At 39.8% G+C, this 24,025-nt stretch overlaps 1 protein-coding gene across 1 annotated transcript in view; it reads left to right on the top strand.

Annotated features, from left to right (window-relative positions):
• Positions 1 to 24,025, top strand: part of TPH2 (tryptophan hydroxylase 2) — a 53,278-nt gene that overhangs the window by 3,893 nt on the left and 25,360 nt on the right. Inside the window, exons 3-8 of the mRNA XM_061997613.1 lie at positions 2,209 to 2,392; positions 2,501 to 2,601; positions 5,664 to 5,731; positions 10,640 to 10,836; positions 12,670 to 12,805; positions 19,051 to 19,177. Coding sequence (XP_061853597.1) covers positions 2,209 to 2,392; positions 2,501 to 2,601; positions 5,664 to 5,731; positions 10,640 to 10,836; positions 12,670 to 12,805; positions 19,051 to 19,177 — 813 coding nt within the window. The remainder of the gene's footprint in view (positions 1 to 2,208; positions 2,393 to 2,500; positions 2,602 to 5,663; positions 5,732 to 10,639; positions 10,837 to 12,669; positions 12,806 to 19,050; positions 19,178 to 24,025) is intronic.

Raw genomic sequence — 24,025 nt, 5'->3', positions numbered from 1 at the left:
AAGTTTAACAGTGATGCTGATGTTCACATGATTTGCTTTAGACTTCTGAGATGTGATTCTCAACATGGCAAATAAGATTTGAAGCTGTCTGTGCAGGCCACAATGAAAGGAGACACTTTCAGAGAGCAGTTCAAAATCTAAATTACATACAATCAGGTGGTGGCGGTGGCAGCCTTGCTGCAGGACAATGTTTGGTTGTGAAGTGCACCTTTAGGCTGCTGGTACCACACATAGTGTGCTTGCCTTATTAATAAACTGGAAAGGGCTTGTAAAATGTTTCAGAATGGTGAAAGCAAAGCAGCACAATAAAAATCTTGAGTTATTCAGTCTGTGCAGTCCAGTGAAGAGAAAGTTAGGAGGTGTTTTGGAGCCTGTCTCTAAGGCCAAACCATCAGAGGGGTGTAAGGGTGGGAGCACTGGGCAATGCCAATCATAACTCACAGGAGCTGGCTTGGGGACCAGATTCCCAAAGCTGATGAATCATAGAATCATTTAGGTTGGAAAAGATCTCTAAGACCATCAAGTGCAACTGTTGAACTAGCACTGCCATGTCCAGCTCTAAACCATCTTTCCTAAGCCCCACATCTGCTTTGAAATACCTCCAGGGATGGTCGCTCAGCCACATACCCAAGTTTCTCAGACAAGGAACAGGAGTGACTTAGACCCACGGGAGGGAGGCTGCCGGGGAGCAGAGTGTTTGACAGGAAGAGTGGTTGCCTAAATGAGCTAATAGGAGTTGCAGGAGTCATGATTCCAGTGCAGTTTCTCTCCAAGGGTTTAATTTCTAACTCAGCTCTGACTTAAATGCTTGAATGGTTTCATACCTGAAATCTCGGATTTACACGTCAACTCTCACTTCTGGGAATGGGCATGTATGGGAATGGGCAATTACCCCTTCTGGTCTCTTAGAACATGGCTGTAAGATATTGCAGAGATATCAGTCCCATTCACATAGTCACTTAAAAATTTGAGTATCTTAGGGAGGAGTGCACAGTTTTGTTCTCTGCTCAACCCAGGGTAGATCAGAGTGAATTTCTTATGTGAATAAGTTAGCCAAGGATATATACCATGTACATACCTTATGGCACATGCCAATTAAGGCATCATGTATGTATATCCAGAGGTGTAAAAGCAGAGACTGGTTTGATCTGCCAGAGGAGACCTTCATCTGAAACAGGCGTTAATGCACAATACAGCAGGGAAGTGGAAGTACAAGCACAGAGTTCTCCCCAGTTGGAAAGCTGAAAAAAAGGTTTCATTGGCTTCAGTGAGTAAGCTGAAGGATTGTTGTGAAAAGTACAGACACTTTCTGTCTGGCAAAAAAAGAACAAACAGAAAAAGGACAAATCAGAGTCAATAGAAGCATTGGTTGAACACAGTGATCTTGTCCAACCTCCTGCTTTGAAGCAAAGCTATCACAACACTGGATCAGGTCAACCACAACACACTGTGGTTACCTGTTGTTGTATGACACCCTTTGCAGAGCAGTGGTTAAGGTGGGAGATTGTCCCCATAGGAAAGATTTCCCATTAGAAGTATTTACACACTTATATGTGTTGCATTTAGTTTTGATAGGGACATTGTAATAGAGAGTAAATGGAATTAGGTTTTAATTTTATTCCAATTTTCTTACTATTACCATTTAGATTATTGATAATTACTGCAAGAGAGATAGGTAAGGACTGATACACAGTTATCCTTATGAAAATATTTTCTTCTTCATATGTTTATAAGAGGTGTTGAAGTAGTACATATTTAATAGCATCTGCTTAAAGAAGCACACTCAAATCTAGTTAACGTTATTATTCTGCATATTGCCTAATAAAATTGCATTAGAATTTAATGTTTATAGCAAAAGTAAACATAAAGTTGCATTAGGTTTTTTTTTCTTTAAAAAATATGTTCCACTGTTGTCTGTAAGAGACTTTCTTGATAGATAAAATTAAATCATTAGCTGAATTTCTTCATTAAGTATAATAGTTTTATTTTTACTTTCAGTACAGAGATTTTTTTTCCCTTCAGTTTTATTTAGTTATTTATTCTTTTATATTATTACTTGTTACTATATAATTCTGTAAATAAAAAGTGAATACTTCCAAGGAAAACGTTTTTTAGTAACTGGGAAAAACTTTCCGGAGGAATATGTCACCAATATTGTCCTTCTAGCTGGTACATCTCTATTTCATCCATTAATTAATCTTTCCACAGGAGAAACACGTGAGCATGGTTCATATCGAATCACGAAAATCGAAGAGAAGGAGCTCAGAGGTGGAAATTTTTGTGGACTGTGACTGCAGTAAGAAAGAGTTTAATGAACTAATCCAGTTGCTCAAGTTTCAAACTAATATTGTATCTCTCAATCCACCAGAAAACATATGGACTGATGATGAAGGCAAGGCTGCTTTTGTATCACTTGGTTTAGACACTGACAAATGTTTTGCACAGGTATCTCGGTAGTCTTAAATTCCAGTATGTTCAAAAAACATTCTGTCTTCTACAGATCTTGACTGTGTCCCTTGGTTTCCCAGGAAGATATCTGAGTTAGACAAATGCTCACAGAGAGTTTTGATGTATGGATCTGAGCTGGATGCAGATCACCCTGTAAGTGTATCATAAAATTGTCTTGTAGATAGCTTTTGAGGTTATTTGCCAGTTAAGTAAAAAGCCTGTTCACTGCTGATTCTGAGTACTTTCTTGAGCATACAGTTTTCAGAAAGTGGGGACCTAGTTGTCTTTCATAGTTTCAGTGACTTCATCTTCCTTTTTCTGTAGTAGGACACTCAAAAAAGAGATCCTCTAGAAAACTTATTCACTGTTTAACAAGTATGTCCCCTTTTGTACTGCTTTCATTTTTAAATTATGTAGTTGATATAGAGGTTTCAAACTAAAGAATTCAGAGTAACTCTTGAGGAAGAATTGATATTAACCTAGGTGTCAGTGAAGAAAGAATTAATGAAGGAAGATTTTCCTGGGCACTCAGGAGGCAACTCTGAAATAAGAGAGGAAAATGTTCCTATTTCTTTTTGAACACAGCAGATGGGAAGGTGTCTCACATTGTGTCCTGACTTTGGTGACCTGAAACAATCCTGCATTTCACACAACCTGTGTCTGCAGTAATGCCAAATGCTCAATGCAAATGACAGAAAAATAGATTTGTTACTGATTTATTTCCTTTGGCTGACATTCGTAAGTGCTTAACCTCTGAGTCTTTAAGTGGCAGGTGATTGCAGGCATTTACATCACAACATTTTCAGTTGTTATAAATCCAAGTTTCTACTTTTGGACCACTTGGCTGACAGGTACTGATGATAGCTAGTTGTATTCATTCCTAATCTAGGCTGGATTAAATGATGTTGTAGGAAGCCTCCATCTGTAAGGAAGTGCATAATGGAATAAGATATCTGACCATAAGACTGTCTTGTAATAGAATCAGATTAAACTCTAGCTGTAGTTGATAGTCTCTTTTGGTTTTTTGTAACACACATATCTGTTGGTATTGTCCAAGATGGTGAAAATGGCCCCCAAAGAGCTTGTAAGTGACTACAGAAAAATCAGTTCATTGTAGGGGGCTTCCTAGTGATGCATTTGTATTCTGTGGTACTACAGTGCCTGTGTGGGCTCCTCCCTGATGACTGCCTTGGCTGAGGAGAGGCAGATTACTCCTGGTGGCCCTGGGTTTGAGGCTCTTCATCAGTGAAGAAGTGGCACTCAGACCTCTGCCTTCTGTCCTGTCTTCTCCATGACTCCTGCAGCTGCTGTGCTGTGGTGGGAGCTCCGGCACAGACCCTCACACCTGTGCATGCAAGCAAAGGGCCGTCACTGTGATGTTCCCTGGCAGCCCCACTTCCCTTTCTATAGTGTCACCTGCCCATGTAACAGCCACACTAATCACCATTGCCTCGCTTGGTTCCCAGTCATCTCTGCCCTGTGTGAGGCTTTCCAGTCTGTGGGCCTGTGGTTGAGGGAGCGTGTTCCTGCATCCTGGTTTCTGCCTTGTATTTTGTGATGACAAACACATTTTCTCAGAATGGGAAGGTCTGTTGGTTCAAAGAAGCAACAGCGACAGCTCATTCTAGCCTTGAGTCGACAACTGTGACAGATCACTTGATACTGTTTAATGTTCTGAGCTGGTGCCTTCATTAAATACTTGAGTGCTCTGCTGAAAATCTGCCTTCAGTTTTACAATGAAAAAAGACATTTGCATTATAGGAATATATATTTTACACTTGGGGGAACTCTTCTAAACGTAATTTACACACCATTTCTTAGCCTATTCAGCATGCCAAGTATCGGAGATGGAGGACAAGAGCTGTAAAACTCTGTGGCTGGCCTTTCAAAGGCCAATTCTAGTCCATGCCCTCTTCCTTAGCGCTGGCGTGTAGGGACCAGAGGACCAAAGAGAACTACTCTCTTATAGAACCAGTACAGTGCTGCTATGTCAGCATAGCCCTGACCCACTCTGTGTTGGCTAATGCTTTCAGTCCCAGTTTCACTTCACGTGACAGACTTTTAAATCCCCTGTGCTGTCTTTCATCGCTTTTCAGCTCTTGAACAGTCTGCAGCTGAGTAACTCAATGCTTATGTCAAAAGGTATTAAGCAGATAAGGAGGCTCCACCAGATTACAGTAAATTTTGCCCAGTCAAAAACCTTTTTGGTGTAGGGTTGGAGGCTTGAAGGTTTTCTGCAGTCCTCTGACATCCTCCTTTACTCTGCCTCAGTAGCACAGCCTTGGTTATGGGGCAATAAAATGCCTTCTGAGTTTTCTGGAAGCTCAGAGAAATATTTCAAAGCAAACAACATCATCTTTTCATTCCCTTCAGTGATTTGCATTTGTATATGTGAGCAGTAAGAAAAAGATGCATTTTACTTTTCAGCTGTGACTAGGGGAAGTGTAAATGGCATTTTCTGGGCTACTAACTGGGGAACTTGGTTATCTCTTTATCCTTTTTCATCTTCAAGAGATTGACAGTTCTGCCTTGAAAACAGGCAGCTTTGTGTAGGTAAAATAGGTAGCTTCAGCTGAAGCATCTGATTCTATGATCTTATATTAGTTTTGAGTATGTCAAAGGGCTGTAACCAGCTCGTGTGTATGTGTTATGTGTCTCTCTTGTGCTTAATGTGGAAAAGGTAGGAGCCTACTGTGGCCTACTGGGTAGAGCCCTTCATCTGTAACTCAAACTGGAGCAACATGCAAATGTTCTGCTGGAGGATGATGTTTCAGTCCCTAATGTGCTGCTTAAGATGGCAACTGCTGAAGTAGCAGCTTCAAAATGAGTTGTGTGTGAAGTCTGGGCACTTGATTCTTGTAGTGAAAAAACATGTATTAAGGACAGGTAAATAATTCTGCTTCGTGCCTGTGTGTAGATCTCCATTCAGGTTAAGGAAAACCTTAGTGAGATGAAATGACAAGGAAAAAGTTTCTCTTTTTTGACGTCTTGAAAGAGTGACTGTACCTATGCACAAACCTGTCTTGAAAAAATGCCTGCGACTTCGGTGGGGTAAAAGTGAAGAAATCCTTATCTTCTCTTGCGGTCCAGTTGATAGTGTTAATCAAAATACAATATAATTAGGTACTAAATAAACACTTTAATGATTTATTTTATAATTCTTACAGTTAATTTTCTGTCCTCATTGTAAATTACTCTCTTCTTCCTTGCTTAAGGGATTTAAAGATAATGTCTATCGACAGAGAAGAAAGTACTTTGTGGACGTTGCCATGAGCTATAAATAGTAAGTACTGGCATAATTCTTCCCCGTACTGCTGACTAGTTAGAATTCATGCTCTGCTTAATTCTGTAGGATGAAGTTTATCAGTAGACAAAGTCATCCTTTAAACTTTAACTAGTTTAGTGTAGGCTATATGTGAGAAACCTGAAATCCCAGTATGTTTTTGGTACAGATACAGGCAAGTAAAGAATTTGAAAGGTTATTTTATTTTCATGTTGCTTGCTTTTACTGAATGGTGCAAAATGCCATTTATCCATTTTGCCAACGCAGCTCTAAGTTGTTCAGAATTCAGTGGGTTTCTCTTTAGTTAGTGGAGCTGGTATCTATGCATAATACACTGCATGTGTTTTCTCATTCCTTTTTTTTTTTAATACCGTGTGAAGTCAGTATTTGCTACTGTCCCTAGGAGTTAGGAAGCTTTCTGTGCTACCTACAAATACCTACTGTGTTGCAATTTTCTTGTCACAGAAGCATTTAACTAATTCTAGTTGTATTCTAGGCTTTATTTGCAACACGCCTAAGCCCTCATTCTCAAGGGAAAGAACATACTAATTTCATGTTCTTTTCCATTTTACCACAAGTCTTCAGCTTTTTCATTTTTCTCCCTTGAGAGTTCTACCTACTTTGTTTAAAGAATATAAAACACTACATTTTTTGTCTCCCTTTGTAAAAGGCACATCTGTTAAGAAGCACTTCAAAATTGGATTTTTGAAGGTTTTTCCGTTCTGGGTGGTTTTTTTGTGATTTAATATAAGACTTAGTTCTACAGGCTGCAGAGGGCTAGGGGGACAGGAGGATTAACTCCGCTTTGTGACCATATAATCCTGATTATATTTCTCTTTTACTATTCTCCCATTCGTGTTGTTAGCTATTACCAATCTAATAAATGTGTAAGTGCTAGTGTTGGTTTCCCTTTTTTTCTGCCCATGGTGGCATTTGATTAGCTGGGTGGTCATGACATTGATCCAGCACACTGAGCTGCTGGCCTGCTGCAGGCAGGGCAGGGTTGATAGAGAAGCTTCCTAGGCTGCCCAGGTAAGTCCTGATTTTAGCCAGCTTTCAAATGTAAATTGAGACAGTTTTATTTTCTTTGTTTACAGCTGATTGATTTATTACCTTTTTCCCAGTCTGATGCTTGTGGTAGAGTTAGTGCTTCTTGCCTAGCATTTATTGCAGTGTGAAATATCAAGCTGTGGATGAGGGCAGACTGTGTGCTTCTAGAGCTCTTTCAGTGAGTCAGATAGTTCTCCATTTACCCATAACAGTAGCAGGAGTGCCATGCATTTCACAGCTGCTGAGTTGCTGGAAATTCCTTCCTCCTTTCTCCCTTCCAGCTGCCTAGGTGCTGGAAAGATCACACAGCTGCCTCGCTTCTGCTAAAAAGTTGGGGGTTTTTTTTTGGTCTTGAAACCAGCGATAAACATGTTTTCACAAAAGTCATGTAGAATAATCCTGCATAGTCCCAGAAAAAGAGATAAAGGAAAGGGGAAAAAAAAAAAATCTTTTCATTGTCTGGACCTTGAAGGCTCAAGAACTGTTTCTGCAGGCACATGACAATAATCAAACAACCCAAGCCAGAGCTTATTTGGAGGACCGATCTTGTACTACCACAAAACTGCTTGGAGGTACTCCTTCATTCCACTGAGCTTTCCAAATCTGTCAAAGATTTCAAACCCTTCCTATTATTATGAGCAGAGGGAAAACAAGATGCTTCAGACACTTTTAGCCAGAGACCACAAGTTGACTGGGAGACCAGTGCTTAGGGCAGTTATTTAAGATGTGCAAAATCTTGTTCGTATTCCTCAGGTCTCCTGCAGTGGTTATCTTAACCTCAGGGATGTGTCTTATCTACTGGACTGTATGTTCAGTCTGCCTCTGGTGTGCCTTTAGAAGCAGCCCAGGAAGGCATTTACCCTTGACATCCTGCAGCTCAGCTTCAGCCACGCTGAGGAAAGGCAAATCAGCTCAGGGATGATTCTATGCTGCTACAGCTGAACTGTTTCTGCTATCCATGCAGGATGTATAATTAATTATAGGTGTCTCGACACTACATTGCAGTCTCATCACACTCTCTTCTGTGGTCTAATGACTATTTACTTATTTATATGAAAAGAACAGCTCTGTTGTAAAGAATGATTCCCTTAGGGATAAATTCAGAGTGTTGTCTTGAGCCCCTCTGTGTCTTACAGGTAAGTGACCTTCTTAATCACTTACTGAAGCTTCATGCATTTCTACTTTTCATTTTCCAGTGTAAAAAAAAACCAAACAACCTACAGACTTGTTTCCTTAAAAAAAATAATGAGATTTTGCTGCAAAGAATTGGCTGCAAGGAATTGTCTCTGTAAAAAAACTGTTGAATTGAAAATCCCAGATCAGCATTTCCTTTATGAATTGCTACTGTTGTATAGTGGTAGATGCTCTGCTTTGCTTCAACATAAAGAGGCTTCTGTAGTAGAGGGAGAGAAAAATGCTAAGTGAAATTGAAGGAGCAAATATTTGCTGGTGCTGAGTGTTAAAGGGGAAAATGTGTTAACAGAGCATGGCAGTGAATATCAGCTGAATGAAATAAATGGACCAAAAAAAATATATATTCCTCCCTCCTTCACGTAGCTTCTGTTCTAAAGATAGTGAAAATGTGTTAATCTTGCTAATTAGTCCTTTGAGACTGATTAGGGATTGAAAAAGTGTTGAGAAAATTAAATCTGGAGGAAAAATATGATGTTTAAGAGGGAATTCATAATATGAGTTGATAGCTCCTGACCATGGCAAAATGGAAAGACCCTATTTTAATAAGGGGAAATAAAAATTCAGTACAGATTAGCTTGTAGAGTCATCTTACTCAGCCACAAGAAAGCTGGCTATGCAGGCTGGCCATTTCTGTGATTTATTGAAATGTTTGAGCACAAAGTGGGTCTTTCTTGTTGAAATAAGAGGGTGAGAAAAATGAGATTGGTAGAGCTGAGTGATAAAGGCGTACATCCTCCCTCAAGTCTGGCTGCCTTGATCCTCTTGATAAAGAAAGGAATATCATGATGAGCTGGAAAGAAGATTAGCTCTCCTAGGCATAAATCCTATTAAGGAATTAATGTTCAGTGAACCTTAGTTCAGTACTAATGAATTAATTGAAACAATAACTAAGTTATAAACCTTTTAGCGAGCAGTAACCAAGTTTCACATCCTTGATTGTGTTTATACCTCTCTAGTGACAGGCTAAATAGAAATGAGTTTTTCCACTGTTGCACACATTTCTTCTATGTTGGCCAGGTCTAAGGAAAAGGGATGAGGCTACTGCATGGCATTCTGGCAACCCCAGGTGGATGGAGTAGCAATCTGCTTGTATCTGTCATTTACAGTACGACTTAGAATAGCTCTGTTATGCTTTCAGTGATCTGACAGGCAGCTTAAAGCTGATAAAGTGTAAAGGTGAAGACAGATACTAGGCCTGAAGGACTGACTCCCAAGTCAGAATGGGCACGGACCCAGTGCAGGCTCTCTGTGAGAAATGCTTCACTATATGTGTTGCAATTCTTGTTGTGTCTGCAAAGGAGTGGCTGAAGGGGAACTAGCAGATATGTTGGATATACAGCGAGTCCTTAACAAGTATGAGTACTTCATACAAAGTAGCCTTTGACTGACAGGTAGCTGCCTACTGAAAATCCCTTGATACAGTGAAAACTGAGGGTACTAAATGGGAAATTTTCACTAAAGGTGAGGGGCAGCCACGATGAATGTAGGGCAGAAGATCCTCTCGTGCGCATAGAGACTGCCTAGCAGCAATTGGACGTGACATGAGGGCTCATTCCTTGTTACCTCGTACAGGGGAAATGGTTATGAAAGAGGCAACACCTGGGATGAGGAGCCAAAGCCCCAGCAAAGGCCAAGCACTGCAGTTTTCCTGCTGCAGTGGGGTTCCCTGTGCCTGATAAACCCCTTGCAGCTGCTCTCTGTGATATGTAGCATACATTGTGAATATTAAATCCACAGAAAGATTATAAAGTTTCTCAGGGGAATTAATGACATGAGATCAAGACCATGACGTGGGAAATTCCTTACAGCTAAATACAAAGCAGTACAATTTGGAAGGAGCTCGTCACACTCTTCACGCTGTCAGTTGCTTTTGAATTAGCTGTAACCACTCAAGGTGAATCTTGGATGTCAGAGACAGACTAGCAGGTACCCTGGAACACTTCTGCTTTGCAATTTCTCTACATCTTTGTAAATGGGACGAGGCAGAGGAACGGTGCAGAAGTCAAAAAAGGGGGAGATGTATTTAGAGACATAGTTTCACCTATGCTAGGCTGTTGACTCTGAAGCAAGCTTCCTCATGATGCAGTCCTGCGTGAATTTGCAGTTCCAAACGTGTCTGCACATGTAAGCAACACTCTAAACAATAAATGCATACATTTTAATTGGGTCCACACATTTTAAACCATCTGTTCAACTGCCTAATCTTCACTTCATAAAATGTTAGGTGAATGTTAGGTATTTTAAAGAATGCAGAGAGCATATGGTGTGCTGTCGGTCTTACTGAGTCTACAAGTTAGACTAAACCCGGATCTTCAGCTAACCACTTGCAAAGGCATTGGTGGCAATAATGGAGAACTATTACTTTGGTATAGGAACATGGCATATAAGAAATCCATCTTGACACTATAATATGTACAAAGATTAAGAAATAACCTCATTGCTTGATAAGAAATAAAGTTCTTAGGAAATGCATGTGACACATACAACATATCGTCACGAAGTAATTCTAAGGGAAAAGCATCTAGCTATTATTTTTAAATAGTTTAAGATGGTTTTAACAACTTTTAAAATGCCTTTAAATAATACCTTTCACAGACATTTTGTTGTTTGCATTCTGTCTGGAATATGGTTGTATTCAAATGTATTTTGTATTATTTTTTACAGTGGTCAGCCCATTCCCAGAGTGGAGTATACGGCTGAAGAAATTAAAACATGGGGGGTAGTGTTTAGGGAACTCAGTAAACTCTATCCCACCCATGCATGTCGTGAATATTTGAAAAACTTTCCTCTGCTGACCAAATACTGTGGATACAGAGAGGATAATGTGCCTCAGTTGGAAGATGTTTCTATTTTTCTGAAAGGTAAGATTTGTATTTGGCTTATCAATAGATACTGTTTCATGAAAATACTCTTTTCTGTTAGCATGAAATACAAGACACATTGGATGAAAAGACTCCCAGCATTGTCAGTGGACTTTGTTTTATTCTGAAATGGCATTCTGGTTTTGACATTCTCCGTGGCAGAGTGCTTGTTGAGTCAAAGCAGTTTCATGTATGTATTTGCAAGTATGAAGTTGAGAGGAATTAAACAGCTGAGCATGTATGACACGGTGCTATCTTGCACGGGGAGAAAAGTCTTTCAGTACAATGAAACTAGAGAGCAGAGTTAGCTCTTTTCATTGCCCCGTGGTGGGAGTTCTGATAACCACACTGGGCATCCCCTAAATATGCAGGCAGGTAAAAGAGGGAATAAAATGCCAAGATAATGGAATTTAAAGAGGAGAGCAGATTTGACACATTGTTGTACAGCCTGGGGAAGCTTTCTTGAGTGCTCAAGACCTCATGAAGCTAGTCATTGTATTTGTATGTTGAGAAAAATCAGTGGGACTCTGTATGAGATCTGGTACTTCTTTTTCATGTTATTTTTTTAAGGCATCAGTATATATCATATCAGTGACTTGCACTGATATAAATCAGTATATAAGTTTGAAAATACCCCTGTTATTTAACTGTAATGGAAATGTATCCCATATGGAAGAAGTGGCAGACAGGAGGAAAAGACACCAAAGAGTTCATTTAAGAATTTAATTTCTCCTCAAGAGTCCCTTCAGATACATATATTTGTTCCTTAATCCTCTTGCTCTGGAGCTCCAGGAGCCCAGGAGCTAAAATATTGTGAAGATGAGTGTTTGGAAAGAAATGTAATGTGTGTTAAGTGTTACGAGAAAAATTAGCAGAGTGTTTTGTCCCAGACATGTATGAAAAATCTTTAGCTAAGACAATACAAAATCTGTAATGAAAGGGTTACTTTCCTCAGTCCCTGCTTCATCCATAACTCTTATTTGTGAACGCTCATGTTTACTAACTGACTCATCACTCTTTGAATTTGATTGCGTCCCTCTGGGTCTCTCATATGTTGTATTATGGCCTCTAAGGAATAATGACAAAGTGTACAGGTCCTTTCTCCCTAACTAGCAACTCAAAACCTCACACTTCTTTCAGAAATATGTTTTCAGACTAAATACAGCAATAGTAGTGTTTGTTTGAAGAAGAACTTGGAACGTTCTCCTGTAAATGCTTGGAAAGAGTAAAGAATGGGTTTGGGAGAGAAATGTGCTTTTCAAAGTCACTGAGCCTGAAATTATTTCCCATTGGGACTAATCTAACAAAGGAATACTTTGTTAAGTATTTAAATGAGGAGCCTGTGAAAGTCGTTATTTTACTGTCACGAGCAGTATTTTATCTTTAAAAATAAGGATAGATTTGATTTAATACTATCCTGTTCTGTTAATTTATAATCTATTTTACAGAAGTCATCTTCTGTTTTGGAACCTTCTCTCCTGTTTGGTACCAGGCATAAAAATCAGATACTCTGATCTGCAAACATCACTTACAATACCTTACCATCTTTTCTAGACAAAAGTATGCAAATCAACTTTGAAACACCTCAAGCTGTTCTCATGAACCATATGCTAGCAATGCAAAATAATTCTTGTTCATAATAGGTGAAAATGATGTGGGGTGATCTTCAGCCAAGATTCTCATGTCGTGCTTCTGGTAGAATAATTAGCAACAAATCCTTACCTGTTCTCAGAAACTGATACAGTGAGATATATATATATATATATATAAAATATATAAAAAAACCTAACTAACTAACTAAAGTATTATCTTTTATTATCTCCTTCACTTCAGAAAGGTCTGGCTTCACAGTGAGACCAGTTGCTGGATACCTGTCTCCCCGGGATTTTTTAGCTGGCTTAGCATATAGAGTTTTTCATTGTACTCAGTACATACGACATGGCTCAGATCCTCTCTACACACCAGAACCGTAAGTTGCTACCTTTGCTTTAGTGCTGAAAAAGTATGCTCTCTGGATTCTTAAAAGGCCCAGTTGAATTTGCCAAGCTTGAAAAGAATAACTGGGTTAGTCAAAAAAATCTGTCTAGATTGTATTTCAGTGAAGAGTGGAGTTTCCTACAAAATATTTTGGAAGAGTGTATACAATTTTATTTTCTCTTGGACAATTAGGGCAAAAGTTGGGAAAAAAAAAATCCCCAAATCCCCTGAAAATGCTTGCTTTTAGAATAATAATTTGGTTTTCTTGTCCACATTTATCTTCTGTGGGCCAGACTACACAGCTGAACTTCATTTCTCTCCTGTAACACAACACAAGCAAGTCATGAGGCACTATTCTCTCACTCAAAGAGGATATTAGAAATGAAGCCTGTTACAGGGAACGTGATAGAAATGAGAGACACTTTAATTATGGCTTTCATGGGGCAGCATTGCCACTTCTTCAAAATGGAACATTGCGAGTTTGAATGAAGTAGTTTGGCATTTGGTCTCTCGATGAGAAGTGGATGAAAAAAAGATCGAAGCGACTGTAGTTCTTGTCTTGTATTATATATGGTGTGCTCTGTGCAGTAATAACGGAGCAATACGTGTCAGATAATATGGAAGTAGCTTTACCAAAGTCATCCACTGATCTTGTAACCATAGGAATGACATTTTCACAGTGAATCAGTCATCAGGCAGTTAGCATGAAATTGTAGCCGTTGTTTCATCAGTTTGGACTGGTTGAATGTATTTTATTTTTGCCAAAATTTACACAAAGGGTTCATACATATATATTCAGCTCGAGTCCTGTAAACATTTGGAACCGTGCCTAACTCTGTTTGCATGAATAGATTGCCAAACCTATGGAGTAGTATTTGTGGATTTAAAAGGATTAATGGAACTGCATGTTAAGCTGGATGTAAGGATACAGCCGTTGCATTCTTCTGGCAGGAGTCACCAGGTGGTGCTATTATACACTCAGCTACTTGCTCTTATTCTCAGCGTCTGAGCTAGGCTAAGGATTTGCTGGAATGCTGTGAGGCTGGTTTTGTGTGTCTTTTTCGTTTGGGAAAGAGGTGGTAATTCCTGAAGTAATTAACTCACTTCTGTAACCTCTGTGATTACAACTTTAATCTCTTAAATTTTTAGTCAAATTATTACAAAATCCTGAAAGATGGGCTTGGATATATGATGGTATAGACCTTTTCTGGTCTATCTGAAAATCACAGAATCATAGAATGGTAGGGGTTGGAAAGAACCTATAAAGATCATCTAGTCCAACCCCACTGCTCAAAGCAGGTCCTTATAGAAAAAAGTAGAGGAACCAGTGTGGGGTGGGTTGGTTTGAGTGCCTTTTTTTGGCCACCTTGATAAATTCACACAGGCCACTAGGTATCCAGCATTCCTGTCCATTTCTGACTACTGACTTCCAGGTCAAACACCAGCTACAAAGATAAGGCTGACAAACCTGTCACACCAATCTGTTTCTGTTGTGAATAGCATTGAGGCTGCCAACAGCTGACCTAAGTGTAAGTGCACCCCTGCCTGGGACTCTTTTTAGGAAAAGCTGCCTGATCAAGCTCACTGATATTTAGACTGAATTCTTCTCTCCACTGAAGCCTACAGTGTGCAGCATGGTGCTCTGTACCTTTCTGGGAGGTGAGCCCCTCACTTCAGCTCCCTCTCCCTCCCAACACTTGCCGATATCCCTTAACCATGGAGATAATCAGGTCTCCTAAGCCTGTCACCTCAACTCTGTCTCCCCCCCAACACTTACAGATATCCCTTAACCACAGGGACGTTCAGGTCTCCTAAACCTGTGCCAGCTAGTCTTCCTCCATCCCATTTGTTAAAAACAATTTCTGTTGTTCTCAGAATCCTCATCATCTTGCTGACATACTTCTGTCTGTACCTTCTCACAGAGGAAATAATCATTGCCAAATAGCCCAACACATATCTTGCCAGACTCTAATGCCCCGTTTCCAGTACCCAGTGACTCTGAGCAGCCTTGCTTGTTTGAAGAGGTCCGAGAGGATGGAGCCCCTGTGGAAAGGGGAGTTCTACCTGTAGATAGTTCACTCCCCCCCCCCAAAAAAAAAACCAAACTTAGCAAGTACTAGGTTTTGCACCAATGATTTCCTCTCCTGTGGAAAGCCAATGTCACAGACCGCAGCACCTGCCAATGTTCAGCAAAAGAATGATGACATTTATTAATTTAATACAAACCAGAAGAACATTTTCATCCATTGGCAAGGGATTTAGGTACATAACACCAAGAGCAACAAAAGAAGGAATATCTTCCAGGAAACAATTAAGTGCATCAGTGCTTTTGCTGATGTTCTCTAGTTCACTGATTTGTATATTTGAGACTCCTATAGCATTCAGGATGCTGCTTACATTCATAATTATACAGTGTCTCATATCTAATCCTTACCAGTAATAGCAACTACTTTTTTAGTAACCTTTCTGGTCATGGTGTCTGGATAGTCACTCTGTAGTAATAATAGTTCCGTTAGAATTAAGATTTATTCCTTTTTTGGGCTGAACTTAAAAATCTAGGTTAGGATCTTAACACATCTAAATATGACTAACAGAGGGATTAAGTTGCTATTTTCTAATGACATTACTCTCTTCCTGCAGATGTACTTGTTCATGTAAATGAAACGATGTGTATTGACTATCAGGGACTCCATAGAAAAACTTAGAAAATCCCTTTTAAAATGTTGTGGGTTTTTGATGATTTTTTTTTTCACACTATAAAGCATATAGTAAGTGTTACCAAAAATGTAGAGTGAAATCCTGGCTTTTTTTTCAAATCAATGGCAAAACTAAATTGACTTAGTGAGGACAGCTGTTCATCTTCTGCAGTAGCTGCAATGCCCTGAGACCTGCTGGTTGATATATGGGGCCATAATGAGGTTTGCTGCAGGTCCCTGTCTCAGTGAATGTTGCATTTCAATGATATAAGCCTGGGAAAAATATTCCCTTTGACTTCAGTGGGCTTTCCATCAGATTTAACACCCAGGCTATAGAGCTAGATACAAATTAGAGAGTTCATTTGGTTTGATCTGTATCACTACTATATGCATTTTAAAACATTTCTTCCTGAGTTTCATTATGTTTCTACTACTTTCACAGAGCTATATAGATTTCTTCTGCTCTGCAAACTAATTTACTCCAAGAAAAATCTTTTACTGTGAAAAGTGCATTAAAAAAATCTTCTTTTCTCTAAGCAGTATGTGTGAATAAATTAAAGGAACTTAATTATTTTCTGAATAAAACAAAAGAAAAGAATCAAGACTTGGTATTTAAGTGAGGAATTATATTGTTTAGGTTATCTATAAAGGGCCAGACTGGCACAGAAATCTGAGAAACTGAGATGACAATCCCAAATGCTGTTCATGGTTCTGCATGGAAGATTTTTTTTCTTTGTTGTTTTTTGTTCATATGCTTTCTGTTTCAGATTCCCCTCTTTACAACTGCACATTCGAAATACTACTTTGTGTAGTTTTAATGGAAGAATTTACAAGCTAAAGGCATGATACAGATATCTATCTTCTGCATCCTCATTCTTCTCCCCTTGCCAGGAGAGGCAGTTTTGTTCTCATTTTGTCTGCAAGGGTAAAAGTGTCACAAAGGAGCCTCTGTCCCAGTGCAGAACTAGGAACAACATGCCTTTTTGTATTTGTTTCTGGGAGTTGTGGTTTAAGCACAGGAAAATAGAGATGTAGGCACTTGCTCAGGTACCAATAGTAGTGATGCTGTAGAAGCCTACCTGGAGACAAGCATGCTTACCTGAAGCCAGAAACTTGAAGCCAGTCCCACTATATCTTCTTTGCTCCTGTTGTCTGATCTACTAATACAAAGTTAGATATATCTGGACTGATGTAGGACAGCCTAGGTGAAGTACTCAGCAATCAGTGCTGATTTCTCCAGTGAAGATGAGAAGTGGACTTAGAACTCTGGAATTCTAAAGAATTGGTTTTGTGGCCCGTTTCTGTGATGTGATTGGAAAGTGACAGTTGCAGGACTCGGATTCCTCCAGTGAATTGTTTGGTACTGGGAATTCTCTGGGTGTATCTATCAGGCTACAAACTCTATTTCCCTGCTCTCCTTGTACTGTTAGCAAGCTAAATGTTTTGGGAGATGACAGAAGAAATTGTTGTGATTGAAACTGAATTAGTTAAAGAAGAGCCATTAACCTTTGATGATTATCTGTTCAAGTGATGTGAACCATCTCCTCAACAAACAGAAGGATACCATGCAGAGCCTGCCAATTTTTCAAGTCTGAGCTCCAGTGAGGAAGGGAGTACTGTCTAAGCTATGGTTCTTACGGGAACTTTGATCACCTTGTAAGACTTAGGGCATCACCATAGGGGTGTGGAGATCATAAAAGAGAAGCCTTCTTACCAACCATTTTTGAAGAAATCAGGAATTTCCCAGGCTCTGCAATGATGCAGAAACAAGAGAGGAAAGACCTTACCTTCAGGAGGAATCATAGAATGGTAGGGGTTGGAAGGAACCTTTAGGGATCATCTAGTCCAACCCCCCTGCAGAAGCAGGTTCACCTAGATCAGGTCGCATAGGAAGGGCAAGCTTTACCAGGCAGTGGAAAACAAATACAGTTTCCCTTATAAAAGTATGATGTCTGATACCTTTCCTGGACAACTGTGCATATCAAGCATGTTTCATGGGTGTTGACTAAAAATATTGGAGCACAACAAACTTGAGCTCTCAGCCTGTATTGTTATAGCTTAACCTCCAGACAGGGTCCATGGACCATGTTTGTTTTGTCACGTTGGGCACAAGAGTATCTGATTACCTCTCTCTGCTTCTTTGGGAAATACGTATGTCTAGGAAGAAAGAAATGGGATTTGGTAATTCCTCTGTACTGTTGAGCAAATTACTCATATATGAAATTGGCTCAAACTTGTCCTGCCCAACTTGAGAGCAGTGCTTGTCTCACCCCAAAGTGTGAATATGTAACATGAACAAATGTTGCTAAGTATCTGTTGGTATGGCCATCTGGGCTGAGAAGAGAGACATGTATGTAACCCTCCGATAAGCTTTTAGTGAGGCAGACTAGGAATGCCAAAAAATGCTAATCTTCACCTGCATGCATTCAAAACTACTATCTACTACTACCCACCTAGACGCAGTTGGCACAGATTTCTTGGTAAAGAGTACTGAGTAAGGAGACTTTAAATTATATAGAAGGTTGTTTTTCTGTTCATGATTTATCTGAAGTGTCAGGTTCCGTGTCTTTTCAAACAAAAATAGTTTATAAAAGACAAATTGGATGATTTTGGATAGAAGGCAGAAAACTTGATGTTTTCTCCTTGCCTTTAAAACATTTGTTTACAGTTTAGGGAAAAAAAAAAGGAGAGAAATGTCTTTGAAGAGACAAAAGCAAAGGAAATGTCAGATCCGATTTTTAAAGTGAACTTTACTACCAAGTCCATTATTTCCTGTGAACAAATGCACCAAAACTTTCAGAATTGTTTGAGAGCTTTTGTAGATGATGCATGTGCACTTTCGTTAGGCTGGTTAGCAGGGTTTTGTACACTTACATCTGCCCTTTGTCATGACTAATAATGCACTTAGAGGTATAGACAGCAGTTCTTTCTGAAACAATTTGAGTTCTTTGCTTTTTCTGAAATCTACTTGGTGAAAAGTGAGCTGCGGAAAAATAGTAGCCAGTAATTGCAGTAGGAACTCAGGACTAAATGAGAAATTAAGCATGCAGAAACCTCTGTAAATATTACCCTGAATTTCTAGTGGCAAGTGCCAAAATGGTTATGCAACTGTACCCAGGTGTGGAAAAGGGAATGGAAGAGAGGAAGAGGGAGCGTGTTGGATTTTGAAATTGATTCTTGTGGAGATAAATGGTGAAAGCTGCACCTGTGAGACACCTGGCTTTCCTTTGGGCAGCTCTGTCTTCACAGTACTAAGTCTGGAAGACAGCAGTGATCAGGCTTTCCCACTCAATCTGGAAAGGATGAGGAAATCATGGAACAGGTGGAGTTAAATGACATATAACTCATTTAATAAAAGCAAGTGTATATGTTTCTACAGAACAATATGCAGGGAAGGACTCCTACACTGTAGAAACCACATTTCATGGTAAAACACTTAACATGTGTCAGAACCATGTAAAATGCCTTATGTCAAAATAATTATTGAATGATTATGGCATTAATTCCTGTAATGACTCTCTTTTCATTTCCATTCTCATAGGGATACGTGCCATGAACTCTTGGGACACGTGCCTCTACTTGCTGATCCCAAGTTTGCACAGTTTTCACAAGAGATAGGACTTGCTTCACTGGGGGCATCTGATGAAGATGTTCAGAAATTAGCCACTGTGAGTGAAAATCTTTTTGTGGCATGCTCTCTCATCTGTCCTCCTCTTTTGTTGAAGTGACGTGCATTGTCTTATTAGAGCTGACTGCATATTCAGGTTGCAGATGACTGTGCTGTGGCAATCACAGAGCTTTAGGTATTTTCCCATTGTTTTATTAAGAGCAAAGCTGAACACACTAGTCTTCAGATGGTAGTCATTGCACGTAAAAAGCAAGACAGACTAATTTTCAGGGCTAGCTGAGATGGATTTTGTCTACTTTAAGGTCCTACAAACAAGTAAACAAGGTAATTTTGGAAAAAAAAGTAGTTTCGGTGTGTGCTCTCAGCTTTACACTGTTAGCACCTCCGCAGGTGGCCACTTTGGCTCTTAGCACTGCTATTTCAGTACTCACTGTTGTGTTTTGCAGCTGTTCACTGTATTTTAGCTTGTGATGGATTTTGAGATGATGTTGCATCCCTGCTACTGATCCTGTTGGAGAATATGTAGTTACTAAGCCCAGGCTGTGCAGCAGTAGATTTAAACCGAGTGCCTCAGCCAGTGGCTGTGAGATGGATTCCATGTTACACCAACAAGGCACATACCAGTAGACAGAGTGAACTGGAAGAGGTTGCATGTTAAGGATGTTAGATGCTACTGACCATGCAGCTGGAGCCGTCTTGGCCCTTGTGTTGAGGGACCCTCTGGCCCTGCCAAGTTGCCGGGGCTATGAGCTCCTGCCCACCTGTCAGCCCTGCTGCATTGCCATTTCTCACTAAGTCATGTGTCACCCTTTGCATCATGACGTAGGTTAGTGACCTCTGGTCTATACTGCTTGCTCTGTTCAGTTCTTTTAACTTACTCTATGCCTCCTTTTGTGGATCTTGTTAGAACTAATGATACACATAATTTCATGAACTATATTGTATTGAAAACAACTCCATATTTAAATATTTTATCTCATGAGAAATTCTGTGAGATCCGGCAGAATAATTGGTTACCTTGAAACTTATCCAGCATACTACGGCTTTTCCATGCCAGAAATGCAGTAGGGATTTAAAGGGTTGGAAATAACTTGGACACAGTGTTGAAGGTGGATTAAAACCAGGTTAAATGAAACTGTAATAGTTTTGATGCACTGGCTTAGCTGTGGCTTAGAGTCCCATCAGCTGGAAAAGGTGTTTATACCATTTGTTTGATTTTAATCCTGTAGCCCTCCAGAAGAGGCCACTGAATTTATTTCATCGGACCAGCCTCACTTCTTAGGCAGGCTCAATATCTTGCTCATGGCCAGGTTCTCTTGGATGCTCCAGGTTGTGTTCCTTGGTGTTCTAATGCATATCTACTGAAAAGAAACTCTTGTTTGTATGGGGGAACCATGAAAGTTGTGTGTCTCTTTGCACATTGGTTAGATGGAGACTTAGGAGGAAGCGGTGCTACCATGTCATGGCCTGCAGCCTCAAAACCAGCTGGCCCTGTAGGTACTTGGAAGAAAACTATGTCCAAGTCTTTAATCCCAAAATAATCTTGGATGACATGGGTCTGTTGCAGAGGACAATGTTGGGACAGATCTGTGTGGGGAGAGGTAGTAATAAAAAGAGACCTCTGAATATTATATAAATGCATTTACTTGTCCCCCTTGCAGAAGTTCCCAGTTATGACTGACTGTGTCATCTGAACAATGAACTGCTCCTGAATCATAAAGCCAAAAATAATAAAAGGCAGCTGAATCACTTTCCCTTATCAGACTGAGCATTTAATATCTGAGTCAAAGTTGATTTCTCCTCCCATGCTGAAAATAACTCTTACAGGTGGAAGAGATGTTTAGAGAGACTTAAGGTAACCCAGGTGATGTTATTTTATTTAGAAGCAATGAGAGGCTGTACTCCGCTGGGTCAGGTGCTTAGCAAATGCACAGATGTTACCTGCCCTAAAATTTGCAGTGTCAACAGTTGACCTCAGTGCGAGTAGAAAGACTGTCTCTCAGCAGTGAGGAGCCAAGAAATTCATTCAGCTGGGCAGCAAATGTCACCTGAGGTGCTATTAACTGACTTTTGCAATATTAGGTCCCATTTCCATCCTAGATAAAAAAACCAGAGACCTAGTGAGCTCAGAAATGTCAGCCAAGAGTCTTGAAAAGCAGTGCAGGTTCCAGTGAGGCAACTTGAAATAGAGAAACAAATGAACAAAGAGAGAACATGCATATTAATGAGCATGAAGCAATGTGCCCAAAGCAGGCTTGCCATTAGAATGACCTGTTTCAAAAGATAGTGACATTAACAGCTGAGCCCTTACCTGGAGGACAATGGCTTTAGGAAGAGAGGAAAATGCCTCTTAGGAGTTCAGACCAGACAGGGAAGAATTATTACAGGTGATTTTTGTGATCTTTCTCTCCATTCTGCTTTCAAAAGCTACCATGTATCTGCCTCAATAGATCTGTTCTTCTCACCCCATTCATTCTGAGCTGCAAAGGAAACATGTTGATGTTTTTTGTCTCTGCAGAGCTGACATGGTGGATGTAGAGCAAGCTGGAGCCTGGTCCCTGGGCAAACTAGAAGTGTCTGCTAAATTGCAATTTGTTACATCTGTGCAGCCCTGCTGAGGGCAGGGATTAAATGGGAGAGCACTGGAGAGGCCTTGGTGGTGGCCAGCTGGAAGGAGGAGGACAGCTGCAGGGGAGGAGGGCTGAAAAGGAGGAATGTGAGCTTCTCTCATCCTCTTGTTCGAGCCCCATAGTCAGAGGCAAGGAGAAAAAAGAATCGCCTCTGCTCTTTTTGTAAATTAATATTCTTACCATAAGAGTGGAACATTGAAAGAGCCGAAAGACCATCTTTGCAGTGGATTTTTGAGAGATGCCCTTTCCTTTGTGATGTTTTAGGAGAGTAAGAGGGAAGACACAAAAAACAAGTGACAGAAATCTTTTACTGAAAAGAAACAAAGTACTTGCACAATCCACTTTTTTTCTTGTTGAGTGGTATAATGCTGTTGCTAGTTGAGGAAATACAATATTAGCCATGCATATCTGGATGCTAATTACCATCATCATCAATGACTTGTGCTATTCTGTGTGACTTTCTGAAAATACTTGAGTTCATTTTTCAAGCATGTGTGGTCTCTGTACTTTTACATAGTACAAAAATACTGTCTTTTCTCCTTACCTATCAAACCATAAGCTGTAGGGAGGACTTGACATGTTTCAACTAATTTATGTAATATATCATTTACAATACAGTTAACAGCACATAATGTAAGGTTTTGTCAGGAAAATTGTACAAAAAATATACCTTGGTTTACATTTCAGCATTACCTTGTAATTTGTGGGCTTGAGAGCCAGAGAGTAGCTGTCTTTGTAAAACTGCAAGTTAATAAACAGGATCCTGTCTCACTTGCTAATGGCAGAAATGACTCCCAGCTCCTGCTGAGTTGTTTCAGCACAGCTCAGATTGCCCCGTTGTGATACAGTATATATATACAGGATGCATTTGTGTATGTAAAATTCAGTGGGGCATGTTAACTAGTGGCAGTTCAGAAGTGAGGTTAGCACAGTGCCTTTGAATGCAATTTGTCATTGAATCTTTCTACCCACCCAAGCATTTGGTCATTATGGCCTAATTAGTCACACTAATTCTTTTCCCCTTTCGTTTCTTGCTGGAAGTTACAATTAAACCTTCAGTTCTGTAGAACTGTGAAATTGTCACCTTTTCATCTTTCTTGATAATATTTGTTCTGGTATTTTAACAGCAAGGAATAGTAGAAATCAAGAAATTTCTCTTCATTTTGCTATCTTTTATGCAGAAAAGCACAACAGAGAATTGCTTTTGAAGGAGTTGTATGTGATGAGGTCTTGCAAATGCATTTCAGGCTTGTTATGAATCTAAATGTTTTACCTTGCCTGGATGATGACTGAGACCAATAGTTTATTTCTAAAGCTGACTACAATTTAGCTGTGTATGTATCACAACAAAATATTTTTAAGATATATGCTGGGATAAAAACAATGTTCAGAAACTTCTCTCTGGAAGAAGTCAATGGTAATTCCTGTGAGCTTTCTTGCCTGTCTTCCCTCAGGATCTATATTACCTGGTCTTGTTGGCTTCATTCCAGTTCTTCTCCCACACTACACAACTGTCATATAATTCATGATAATTACACATTATGTTTGCCAGGGAGATAACTAGAATGGAACAAACAGGAGCATTACAAATAAAGACTGAATTCATTTTGTGGTAACTTAGGGTAGATACAGCATTCGTGGTTTTGCCAGAGAGAGCAGACTGTAGCAGTCTCTCATCTTCACAAACAACAGATTAGATTTCCCATAGGGGCTATTTGGTAGCGCTAGGCCGTAAGTACAGCTTGTGAACTGGATTACTGTCTTCCTCCATGAATGACCAAATGGAGACAAGGAGAAAACTGTGAAAATATTTGAGGTTTTGAACGTGCCTACTGTTCATCTGAAAAATCAAGACTGCTTGCATATTTCTGAGGTATACTTGCAAAATGATAGACATTGAACTAACCACTGTTGTAGGTCTGTGATCAGCTCCCCTGTTGAAGCTCTTTTGCCATATAAAAATAATTATGTATTGGCAAACTGAAACCTGGTGTTACAGCCCAAGAGATATGACACTCACTGAGCATATTGAAGTTTAGCATTCAGATCTCTGCTCAGTCTTTTTCCCGTGTCCCAATCGCATGCCGCAATTGTGTGACAAATGCGAAGAGTGAGCACGGTGAGTACCCTGGGTCCAGTCGAGTTTCTTACAAAGAAGTGATTTCCAGCTACACCTGTAGTTAATGAATAAAGGAGCTGCAGCATGAGGAGCTTGGAGTGAATAAGATTTAGAAAAATGCTTGAATAAATTTTGACTG

This window comes from Colius striatus, chromosome 1 (genome assembly GCF_028858725.1).
Source record: "Colius striatus isolate bColStr4 chromosome 1, bColStr4.1.hap1, whole genome shotgun sequence".
Taxonomy (NCBI): domain Eukaryota; kingdom Metazoa; phylum Chordata; class Aves; order Coliiformes; family Coliidae; genus Colius; species Colius striatus.
The sequence above is the reverse complement of the archived record's forward strand: the minus strand, read 5'-3'. Positions and strand labels throughout refer to the sequence as shown.